The sequence below is a fragment of the Cottoperca gobio genome, chromosome 15, assembly GCF_900634415.1.
Source record: "Cottoperca gobio chromosome 15, fCotGob3.1, whole genome shotgun sequence".
Taxonomy (NCBI): domain Eukaryota; kingdom Metazoa; phylum Chordata; class Actinopteri; order Perciformes; family Bovichtidae; genus Cottoperca; species Cottoperca gobio.
The window spans coordinates 1,079,458-1,091,957 of record NC_041369.1 but is presented as its reverse complement, the minus strand read 5'-3'; the positions used below and the strand labels follow the sequence as shown (position 1 = coordinate 1,091,957).

General features: G+C 38.3%; 1 protein-coding gene across 1 annotated transcript in view; it reads left to right on the top strand.

Moving 5' to 3' along the window:
- The window catches only part of gbf1 (golgi brefeldin A resistant guanine nucleotide exchange factor 1), a 104,047-nt gene that overhangs the window by 82,422 nt on the left and 9,125 nt on the right, over window positions 1–12,500 (top strand). Inside the window, exons 22-33 of the mRNA XM_029449238.1 lie at window positions 79–315; window positions 764–857; window positions 1,506–1,682; window positions 1,855–1,919; window positions 2,195–2,318; window positions 2,875–2,946; window positions 3,057–3,151; window positions 3,256–3,409; window positions 6,175–6,400; window positions 7,124–7,281; window positions 7,457–7,706; window positions 10,429–10,637. Of these exons, the coding sequence (XP_029305098.1) occupies window positions 79–315; window positions 764–857; window positions 1,506–1,682; window positions 1,855–1,919; window positions 2,195–2,318; window positions 2,875–2,946; window positions 3,057–3,151; window positions 3,256–3,409; window positions 6,175–6,400; window positions 7,124–7,281; window positions 7,457–7,706; window positions 10,429–10,637 (1,861 nt within the window). The remainder of the gene's footprint in view (window positions 1–78; window positions 316–763; window positions 858–1,505; window positions 1,683–1,854; window positions 1,920–2,194; window positions 2,319–2,874; window positions 2,947–3,056; window positions 3,152–3,255; window positions 3,410–6,174; window positions 6,401–7,123; window positions 7,282–7,456; window positions 7,707–10,428; window positions 10,638–12,500) is intronic.

Below are 12,500 nucleotides of genomic sequence, written 5' to 3'. Positions count from 1 at the left end.
GATTTGACAATCTTTTTCCAGAGCCTCAATTCATAAACTGTGAGTTGATGTTAACAGCTGAGGTGTTTTTTTCTCTAGGAATGAAGAGATTGTGATGCCAGATGAGCAGACAGGGTTAGTGAAGGATAACTATGTATGGAGTGTGTTGCTACACCGCGGCGCCACTCTTGAGGGTGTTTTCCTTCACCTGCCGCCGGGCAGCTACGACCATGACTTGTTCTCCATGACCTGGGGTCCCACCATCGCTGCCCTCTCCTACGTCTTTGACAAGAGCCTCGACGACAACATCATCCAGAAGGCCATCACTGGTTTCAGGTATACTCGTACACAATAGTTCGCAGCTGATGTGGACTAACAGGGAGAGTCTTTGAATAAGAATTTCAAGGTTTGGGGCCGCTGTGGCTCAGGAGGTAGAGCAATTCCATCCCCGGCTCCTCCCGTCACAAGCATTGTCACATTACTACTCAAGTATCCTCAGAAATGTATGCAGTTGTTAAAACCTGCATACTTTTGTTACCACAATGATTGGTTTGATCAGTTCAGGACTTTGTTTAGAGTCTGAGTTTGTTTGTCTCCCTGATTGCTGATTGGTCTGAGGAGTGAGCTTCTGAGATGTAGGTTGTGTGAAGTGGAATGAAATTCATCCATCGTTATGCAACAGTATACCACCCCTGAAGTCCCTAAGAATGCAATATGTTATAGGGTTCTTCTTAGGGTTTTGAGGTTTTAAAGTTAATAGTCATATGTGTTTATGTCATTGCAGGAAATGCGCAATGATATCAGCTCACTATGGCTTCAGTGATGTTTTCGACAATTTGATCATCTCCCTCTGCAAGTTCACCACTCTGAGCAGTGAGGTAAGGCCCTTTCCGAGTGTCATGTTGTGCTAATGTGGTCCAGTTTGTTTTATCAATATAGTGTGTGGACACCAAACTTCAGTTTGCAGTTAAAGCTGACATTATTGACATGTGAACATTGTGCAGTAAAATGTTATCTTTCACATAATCCAGGATCCTATTCTTATTTATCCTATTTAATCCTATTTATCAGTGATCCTCAAAAACACAAACAAGACTATAGAAATATATAATAAGAAACATGATTCCTTTAAAAAAAAATACTGTGTATATATATATTTATTTTTATTTCCAAAAACAGTATTTATCATTATACCTACTCCTTCCCTAAACACAATCCCGAGTAAAGCTCAATAGGTTATCACAGAATTATATAACACAACAACAACCAAAAGGAAAAAAAATAACAAAACGCATATACATAGATCCACATCTACATACCAGCATACAATATTACCAACAAAAAAGCAATGCACAAACCAGACACTGTTCATACCACTCACTCTGTTGGCTCTGAATTTTCTATATGGAAGTAAAGTATTATATATGTATATTCAGATTGTCAATTAATTGTCATACACTTTCGTCCAATTGTGCAAGAAGAGCAAATCTACACAATGTGTGTCATTGTGTCCTCTCCCTGTGCAGTCTGTGGAAAACCTTCCTACAGTGTTTGGCAGTAATAATAAGGCTCAGACAGCAGCCAAGACTGTGTTTGATCTCGCCCATCGGCACGGAAACATCCTGAGGGAGGGCTGGAAGAACATCATGGACTCCATGCTACAGCTGTTCAGAGCCGAGCTCCTTCCTAAAGCCATGGTTGAGGTCAGAACTCCCAAACTCTATAAACACTTTCTTTCCATTCTGTCAGTGATTGATAATGTCTGCTTTGTGGTAACACTGCAGATTCAATCTGTGGGTTGTAAAAGACAGGGCATCCTACATGTTCTGCTGCCATCTACTGTTCAGTGCTCAAACACGATGCTTATTGCCTCAGGTGGAGGATTTTGTGGAGCCGAATGGGAAAATTTCTCTTCAAAGAGAGGAAACGCCTTCAAATCGGTATGCGCACATCTCATCCGCCACCTGTTGATATATTTACATAAGAAGCTCATAAGAAAAAGTTGTCAAGGTATCACAGTATGATATTTCTCCAGATATAGCTGCAGTCATGTGTCTGTGTCATCACTCTAGCCTTTCAAATGTTTATATTATGTACTCTTTAATTCATAGAAGACGAGACCAGCTTTCTATATAAGGACACATGTATTTCATATTACAATTCTGACCAAGAGGGCCAACAGTCAAACTTAAAAGTCTCCCTTGTTGCATGTCAGTGGTGAGTCGGCAGTGTTGAGTTTTGTCAACTGGTTGACGTTAAGTGGAGCCGAGCAGTCGGGTCTCAGAGGACCGTCCACAGAAAACCAGGAGGCCAAGCAGGCTGCTATCCTCTGCATAAAGGTACTCTTCAGTAAACACTTATTATACAACATTATGTGTTATATCAGGGTAAAGAAGTACATTTCAAATAAATAAAGTATTTAAATGCCATATATAGTTATTCAAGGTCTCATGTTTTCATTTTGATAAGGCGAGGTTACTTGTTCATGATCACTCTTAGATTAATGCAGAATAGTATTTGTGGTACAGCCACGTTCCTATTTTCTTTTTCTCAACACAACTAGAAATCATTGTGTTCACTATTTATCTCTTGGTCTGTATTTATCAGTTCCATGAATAGTGTTAAAGCTTCTGACTAAAGCCCAAGATACCATCAACTGATTGGAAAGACATGATTTATACCTTTATGAGAGACACAATGACTGAAATGTTCACAAAACATACCTTTTATATTTTTCTATTAGTTTTTTCTTTCATGCACATAAGCATAGATTGTGACTGCTTTTGTGGTTTGTTTTCAGGACTGAATTATTTTTGCAATGGCGTCACTCATTCTGAAAGGTTTTCACTGTATAAAATGTGTCAACATCACAGTTTTCTTTTTCTCTCTTTCTAGCAATGTGACCCAGAAAAGCTGATCACAGAGAGTAAATTTCTACAGCTGGAGTCTTTGCAGGAGCTAATGAAGGTTATTATTATTTCTTACCAACATTTGTTTTCATATGTAGCTCATAACTGTCTAGTTGTGTTTTGATTTTAACTGAAGGGGTAGAAATGTTTGCTCATTCTCCTCTTCAGGCTCTGATATCGGTTACCCCAGATGAAGAGACTTATGATGAAGAGGATGCTGCCTTCTGCTTGGAGATGTTGCTGCGAATCATTCTGGAGAACCGGTAGGAAGGACAATCTGTCAACAGTACCTTCACAGCACAGTCACATGTGTTGTCCTCATCATTTTTAACACAATGAACATCTCGTTCTCCGTTTGTGTGTGTAGAGACCGTGTGTCATGTGTGTGGCAGACAGTGAGAGACCATCTCTGCCATCTTTGCGTCCACCCCAACGAGAGCTGCTTCCTGGTGGAGAGGGCTGTGGTGGGACTCCTTCGACTCGCAATTCGCCTGCTACGACGAGAAGACATTAGCTCTCAGGTACACGAAACACACCCTCACCTGGACACAAACACTGCAGCAGCAGAGTGGGTGTGATGTTACAGGCTGAGATCATCATTTTAGGTCAGCAGACTGGTCAGCTTAAAGGTTCAATGTGTCTGAGCCACCTGCTCCAAATAGGGCGCAGTATTTCACCTCTAAACTGGGTCAATACAATCTAAATTCATTAATCATCAAAATATCACTTATTCAAAAACAACTATAGTATATCAACCTGTTTATATCTTAGTTATAGTAGTTTGTTATATTATTGTATTCTAAGTTTTAGAGTATTCTAATGTATTCTTAATATTGTATTCTACAACTATATATATATATATCTCTCTCTTCTAGTGTTGATATATTTACTGTGTATGTTTACTCCTCTGTCTGTCTGTCTGTCTGTCTGTCTGTCTGTCTGTCTGTCTGTCTGTTCATTAGAGCAGACTGCTGAAACTCTGAGTCTAAATATCTCTGCTATCTTATAACCTTCATGTGGAGCTCAGATATGTGTGTTACAGTCACACTGGGGGATGTACGCTCCGTGTAACATTATGTTTTGATAGTTTATATGTTACTTGGGTCCGGGCGGCAGTGACGAGAGAACGACTCGTGTTTTTGTTTCCTCCTCCGGGCTGACAGGACTGCTTCCCAGGAGGGGAGCGTGCATGGGCTCTGGTGGCTCGGATACGGCCGGCATATATCAGAGCACTGGGAGTAACCGCTGGGTCTAACATGAGTAACTGCAGCAGCAGAAAGTTTGACGATCAGGTGGGGAGTCGGCAGAATCAGAGCTGTCTGCTGACTGCTAACTGAAGATCTGTCTGTCTCCCAGCCGCTGCACGCTCTACTCTCTGCGGAGCAGCCTCCTGCTGATGGTGGGGGCGAGGCTGCGAGTCGTTTTCTCGTTTCTGCTACTTTGGATTTAATTTAAACAAACTATCAAAACGTGCAGAGATCATGGATGTTGACCCGAGTCAGGCAGCTGTTCTCTCTCAGTCCAAAACCAAAATATTCACTTTAATATTATCTCCATGTTTGAGAGGCTGAAAAGAGGAACAATAAATCAACAATTCAAATAATTGGAATTCTTTTTCTGTCGATTGACTAATCGTTGAAGCTCTTTTTCCCAATAATGTCAATTTATGTCAATGTTAAAATGCTGCTGAATACACTGCTTCCATTTCAATGCCCATACTTCTTGACAAGCTTATACGTTGATTGATGCCCACCTTCTGCTGTTCTAATGAGAGCTGCTGTGTCAGTGTTCTCATTGGCGAACCTGACATTGCACATCTGTGAACAAAGTAGAACATGACGTTCAATATGCTAGCAAATGATTGAGTATAGAGCAGCTCTGAGTAATAGAAGACTGGGACACATGCAGCCCAATGTACACAGACAAACCAAAGCATGCGTTTACTTGCAAGCTAGAGTCTGAAGAATGCAAAGCATTCAGATGAACAGTGGAAAAGTAAGTTATGCAGGAGAAGTGGTTGCTGCCCTCTGTGAAGAACCAGCTACACTACAAACTTTATAAAGCCATCCTTCAAGTCTACATGAGCATTACCAAGAACACACGTAATGTAGTTTATTTTTGACTCATTCCTACATACATCATCCTGCTGCCCCAAATACTCACTAACGCACCAAAGAGAGAAGGAAGGAGATTTTATTTGTTCTGGTGTTTTGATGGGTAGGTCAAAGGACTCCTTTAATGGAAACAACAAACGTAAATGTGGCACAGTTCAGCTGGTGTTCTGCTTTGATCCGAAAACCTTCTTCACCAGGGTCATTGAGCTAATCTCACATCCAGTCATTTAAGTCAGGGGGTCACTGACGATAGGGATGAGTCATGTTATCATGTTAACGTTGATGACCTACAGTATAATATAGTAAGGCTTTCAAAGATAATGGGTATTGCACTGGATGTTGCAGGTGTTGATGTTTTGTGTCCACCCTACTTTTCCAATTAGAGCACTGTCTGAACACTAATATCATGGACAGTCCCCCATTGTGTCCAAACAAAGCCTTTGTGAGATGTGTACTGATAAGCCGGTAATTTAATGCTGACCTGACCTCATATTAAGAGGGTGACCTACATTTAAACCCCATGATCTAATACTGAGAAATCTGCTTTGCATCTCAACATTGTTTTTATGTTTTTAACTCTTAATACAACATAAAGTCAAGTTCACTGAATGCTGGAAATAAATTAAAAGTCCTCCACACCCTTATATAAACATCTTTCTTACTTTTTTGCATACATATTTTAGATTGGTTTATTAAAATACATTTTGACTTATGTTTGTGGGCGTTGAAATAAAGTCGGTAATGAAGAAAAACATGTAAAGGTTGTAAAAATGTACGAATTTGAAAGGATTTCTGACAAAGTTTTCCTGTAGTCCTAGAATATCAGTGAAATGTACAATTGGGCCTGTGTATAAGAGTGTTGAGTGATTGTCTCACTGCAGCCGCTGCTTTACAGGCCCAGCGGAAGCTGCAACCAGATGATTCGCTTCTTCAGAAAAATATAACCAAACCAGGGAAAGAGAACATTTTAGCTCCGCAAATTAGAACTTTTATATTAATCATCGAAAAGAAGGTCAAAGCAAACTGAAATGGTATATCCTCCTGATTATATTATGACACAATAACTGCATTTTGGACTTGAGTAAATAATTTAGTTAAAATGTACTGAAGATGAAGTACAGCAACATACTTATATTCCACTCCTGACCTTCCCTCTCCATGTGTACCCGCAGGTTCTCCTATCCCTGCGTCTCCTGCTGATGATGAAGCCTCACGTTCTGTCCCGGGTCAGCAGGGAGGTGGCCTTTGGTCTTCATGAGCTGCTGAAGACTAATGCAGCCAACATCCACTGCACAAACGACTGGTTCACACTCTTCTCCTTGCTGGAGTGCATCGGAGCTGGAGTTAAACCTCCTGCCTCTTTCCAGCTCACCTCCACCACTACTGACAACGACACAGGTTCAATAAGTCTCTCCACACCATTTTTACTTTAAAGTGTGTGTTCCTTACTGTTCCTCACAAGTTTGTTAAAGGTTCAATGTGTAAGATCTGCCAGAATTAAAACATTAAAAAAATGAACTAATATTATGAACAATGTGAAGAAGTAACAGTGTTGAAGTTATGTCAAACACATCTCTGTTGTGTTGCAGAGATGTCTCCTGAAGTTAGCATGCTAACAGCTAGCTGTGCTCTGTCCAGCCTGTAATACCACTTGTTCCTCTAGAGGTGATAGTGAGTCAGTGTAGCTGCAGTCTGCCTCAGTACAGAGAGAAGAAGTACAGCTGCTGCCTCTCTTGTAAATATTACAGACTTGTTCCTGTTTTATAGTTTGTTTATTAGATTACATTCAAAGTGGCAGAAACTAGAAAACCCCCTGCACCACCTCTCCTCATCCTCCCAGCTGCCAGGAGGCTGTTTCTCTGAGTATATCTGTCTGCAGCCCCGGGAAACAGCGTAGCTTCAGTTAGCAGTTAGCTGGAGTTCAGCCACAGCACCAGGAACTGCAGACTCCCTGTTCCTTATTTTATTATTTTACACATTGAACCTTTAATGCAATGCTGTTAATATTTAACAGGTTGTTTATTTTTGCATTCATACATTTCCTTTGGACTGTTTGAGTTTACAATTAGCTGCTTATTATCCCAAAATACTACCATATATGTGTCTGCTTCGTGTCTGCAGGAGCCCAATCAGATAGCGAGCTGCCATCTCATCATGTCAGTGAAGTGAGTACAGAGCGTGGCTACACGTCTGACTCAGGGGTCTACACTGAGCACAGCAAGACCAGGATCCCTCGCTCTGCAACAGATGTGGATGTAGCAACCAGTGGATGGCTTGTGGTCAGCGCGCACATACTCACACATGCAACACTGCTTATTGTTCATGCACACATGTGTTCAAGATCACATCTAAACCAACTTGGTGCTCTCACATAAGATAATACATCTGATTTGTATAGTTGTTTGATCAAATACTGATTCATATTGTATTGCTGTGATTTGTATGTGTTTCCAGGTTGGAAAAGATGACCTGGAGACAAGTAAGAGCCCTGCAGTAAACTCTAAAGCTCAGCTGAATAACCCACTGGTCAACCAGTACAGTCTGACGCTGGGTCAGGACCTTGGCCAGCACGACACCAAGTCTCTCATCAAGTGTGTAGAAACGCTCTCATTCATCGTCCGTGATGCCGCCCACGTCACCCCTGATAACTTTGAGCTGTGTGTTCGAGCTATACGAGTGTTTGTGGAGGCCAGTCTCAATGGAGGTGAGACATTGAAATGCATTCTAAATGTCATAGTAGCTAGTTATAAAAAGGGACTAATATAAAGAAAAAACATATTAACCTTGAAAATATTACATGAATTTACCCAGAGATGATTACAAATAGATGTGTGGCCACTACTCGGCAGCTCTGTTAACTGTATTCAAAAGTTTGAGTAAGTCCTTCATTGAATGCACTTTTCTGCTAAACTTATTATCCCTATAATTAGTTATAACCCCATTGATTTAGTATTGCACATCCATAAAGTCGTGGGATTTATGAGGCAGACTGATATTGGTCCAAATCAGTCAACAGGCAGAGATTCCATGTCTCCACCTTGTAATGCACACTTTCTATGTGTAGGGTTATTTGTCCAAGCAAACAGAAGAGTGTTTTCATTTACACAAAATGTGACGCCTCTGTGTCATATTCAGATCTTTATATCTTCTACTTGTTTTGGAAAGTCTAATGTTGTTAACCATACATTAACAAATATCCTATCTGTAGTTCCTGTTCTCATGCAATGAATCACCTTATTTTAGTTTATCATGCAACGTCTGTATGAACTCATCCTTAAAACTCTGTTCAACAGTTGCTTGCTTTTTACACAAACGTGTCACACATGCTGTACATTTGTAGCTGTGACCCAAAGCACCTTTTTACACTTCAAGACCATCTATGTGCATAAACACTTTAATAGAACCCCCTTGGGAAGAGTGATTTAACTGTTTTGACAAAAGTATGCCAACCACATATTACAGAAATCTGTCATTCTCTCTCTAATCCTTAAAAGATATTGTATTGTCTGTATTTGCCCTAGTTATTCCAGGCCAGACAACTATTTGAGACACACTGTTCTATGAATCAAATGTTGTTGTAGCAGTGTGTAGAAATGTTATATTCAAACTCCATCATCATCATGTAATATCTACTTAACCTTTAAACTCTTGACTGATACACTCCAGAGATATACAAGTTAAAACTCATACAACCTGGTTTAGAGTAGCAACCATGTGCCTTCACTCTGACTTTCCCCCCCTTTCACCTCAGTGTCCCGCCACACATTCTTCTCCCTCTCCCTCTCTCCGCCCTTTAACCTCCTCATCATCTGCCCCTAAAACCTCTTCCTCCCCTTTTTCCATTCATCCCTTGTTGTGCTGTTTGTGATCTACAGTATGGTAGGATTAAGGTTGAGAAATAGCATAGCTGATGGCCTATTCATTTTCTCCTGGTGCTTGAGGCCATTAGATACATGCTGTCAACAGAGCTTTACACAGACGAACAAAAGCGATGGGTCGATCAAAGCACTGGGCTGAGGCATGGCATTAATCTCTATGAGATACTAATAGAAAGTGCAACACCTGCTATTACTCTATTGAGCTTTTGTGGTCTGACTTCATATCTTTTTGTGATAGGTTGTTTCAATATAAATGGAAAGTTTTGGAAATGCTGGCTTTGTGGTTGTTTTGAGGATCAGGTTATCTTGAAGTTGTTTTGGCATGAAAATAGCACTTAACACAGGGGTGTGGGCAACGGCTGCATGCATTTAAAAATGGGTGTAGTAAACATATTTAGTTTGATGTTTGTGATTAACCATTACTGAGTCTTCTTCAGTGGCTCGGTCAGTCTGAACGGGACACTTTTAAACAGTGTTGTGCTCAGCGGCTCTACTCTGCATCACATCTTCAAAAACATCTGGCAGTATGTCTGCCGTCTTTATATTCTGGGAGCTGCCTACAACCCACAATCTGGACTTTAGAGGGGTTCTTATGGGATACCAAATACATTTTACAATACAATACAAGTGGTGCAGGTGAGGTCAGACTCCCACTCTTCACTTGAACTGTGTTTTTACAGCACCATGAAAACGCCATGGAAACCAACTGTACACCAGCGCACACACATAGAACCACTGTGTGATTGAAAGACATGAAATGTAGGCTGCTCTGTTGAAGAAGTGAAAAAGAGAAAGACAGGACCAAAGGATTTTCTGTCACATAGAAAATGTAATTGATGCATGGATGAAAAGCTAATCGTAGATTGCAGGGTAGCACCAGAGAAAAGTAATGGTGTTGCTCTGTGCTGAGCTTGTTTGTGTTTTCCTTATTTTCTGCTAGATAAAAGGTAACAGAGTGAGCAAAACACATCTTCATCATATAGTTAACCAATCATTTTGTGTTTTCAGACCTATCGAAAACAATTTTGCTAGTTTACACAGCACTTATTCAACAAGAAAATAAGGCTACACAGTTAGCACATGTAACATTTAGCACATTAAAGATAGCTTATGTGAGGAAATGGCTGAAAGACAGAGTGTCCCAAAGTTAGTCACATGGTGCTGCGCTGGCGACTTCCACAGGACAAAGTACACACTGACTCAGGAGTTGTGCTCTGTTCTGCTGAGGAAAGCCATCTCAGAGCTTAAAGCTGTGTGGGAGAGATTCTAGTTGCCAGCAGAAGAATGTGCCTAAATATGCAGCAATGCTATTCCAGGTCAATTAAAGTACTCTTCCTCTTCAATCAACAGACCTCACCTGACCTTAACATCTTTGGGAAGACTTGAGATCAGAAACGATTAAACATGTACTTTTGGAATGCAAGAACAATGTAGCAGTCAATACTTCTAGCATTCAAGCCCGTCCAGTGGGCGAGGAAAACAGATCAACAATTCAAGACTAAAAAGAAAAATAAGATTTTTATCTTTTTTAATCATTTGGTTCCTCAGGTTACCGCAACCACGACAAGAAGAAGAGCCACAAATATGACTCCTCCAAGTCCCGGATGAGAAAGAAGGGAGGGACAAGGGACAAGGAGGGTGGAGGTGGCACGAGGCGAGGTGGCAGCCGGGCGTCCAGCCAGCGCCCATCACGTTCCCACAGCGACGAAGAGGAGGACGAGGGTGTCCCGGCCAGCTACCACACAGTGTCATTACAGGTTAGTCAGGATGTAAGTACAATTGCACTCGTTACCCTTCTACATGTTGATTTGAGCCCAGCATCTTGTTTCCCCCACAGATGTCTCGTATTCAGTGAAGGTGTGAATTTCAAATCATGCAGATGTAAAATGATTGAGTTAAAGTCCCGACCTCCTGCCCCCGTCTTCTCAGTGGCTGGGTAAACAGTGCTTTAGGGTGAGGTGGTTGTGGCATCAAGATGCTTTTGGGAAACAAAAAAGCTTTGGCTCCCAAATTGACATTTAGGGCAAGTGTAACTTTATATGTTGACTAAAATTAATATGTTGCATATTGAAGCTTTCCTTACGACTATCAATGGAACAAAGTAGCATTTACAGTCATGTCATTACACCCTCCCTGATGGTATTCCAATTGTTTCTGAATGTAAGGTTAAAGGATAATACCAGTCAATGTATTTTTATCCTGTTGCCATTATTATTATTATTATTATTATTATTATCCAGTTTCCAACAAAAAAACCCCACTTAAGTTATTGTGACTCTCCTAAAGGACTGCATAATAATGAGCCTCAGAATGTATTTGATATTTTGACAACAGTAAAGTGTGATCTGGAACTCTGTATAGTTTTACTTTGATACGAACAGTTTTTAATCTTAATTGATTTGTAGCTAATACCTCAAGGGAGTCAAAGGTTACCTGATTGTATACTAAATGGATCTAAATAGTTTAAAGACTGATGAAGGACTTCATAATTAATTAGTAATTGACTCCATGCATGTTGATAGTAGTATATGATTAAACCTGAAAATCCAAATATATTATACACTTGGCTTCACTTGTGTCTTGATATTCAGACTGTAGATATAAATCCATTAATTATTATTATTATACTGTAGATATAAAGCCATTAATTATTATTATACTGTAGATATAAAGCCATTAATTAATTTTATTATACTGTAGATATAAAGCCATTAATTATTATTATTATTATTATTATTATTATTATTATTATTATTATTATTGTTATTATTATTATACTGTAGATATAAAGCCATTAATTATTTTTATTATACTGTAGATATAAAGCCATTCATTATTATTATTATTATTATTATTATTATTATTATTATTATTATTATACTGTAGATATAAAGACATTCATTATTATTATTATTATACTGTAGATATAAAGCCATTACTTATTATTATTATTATTATTATTATTATTATTATTATTATTATTATTATTATACTGTAGATATAAAGCCATTCATTATTATTATACTGTAGATATAAAGCCATTAATTATTATTATTATTATTATACTGTAGATATAAAGCCATTAATTATTATTATTATTATTATACTGTAGATATAAAGCCATTCATTATTTTTATTATACTGTAGATATAAAGCCATTCATTATTATTATTATTATTATTATTATTATTATTATTATTATTATTATTATTATTATTATTATTATTATTATTATACTGTAGATATAAAGCCATTCATTATTATTATTATTATTATACTGTAGATATAAAGCCATTACTTATTATTATTATTATTATTATTATTATTATTATTATTATTATTATTATTATTATACTGTAGATATAAAGCCATTCATTATTATTATTATTATACTGTAGATATAAAGCCATTACTTATTATTATTATTATTATTATTATTATTATTATTATTATTATTATTATTATTATTATTATTATACTGTAGATATAAAGCCATTCATTATTATTATACTGTAGATATAAAGCCATTAATTATTATTATTATTATACTGTAGATATAAAGCCATTAATTATTATTATTATTATTATAACTGTAGATATAAAGCCAATAATTATTATTA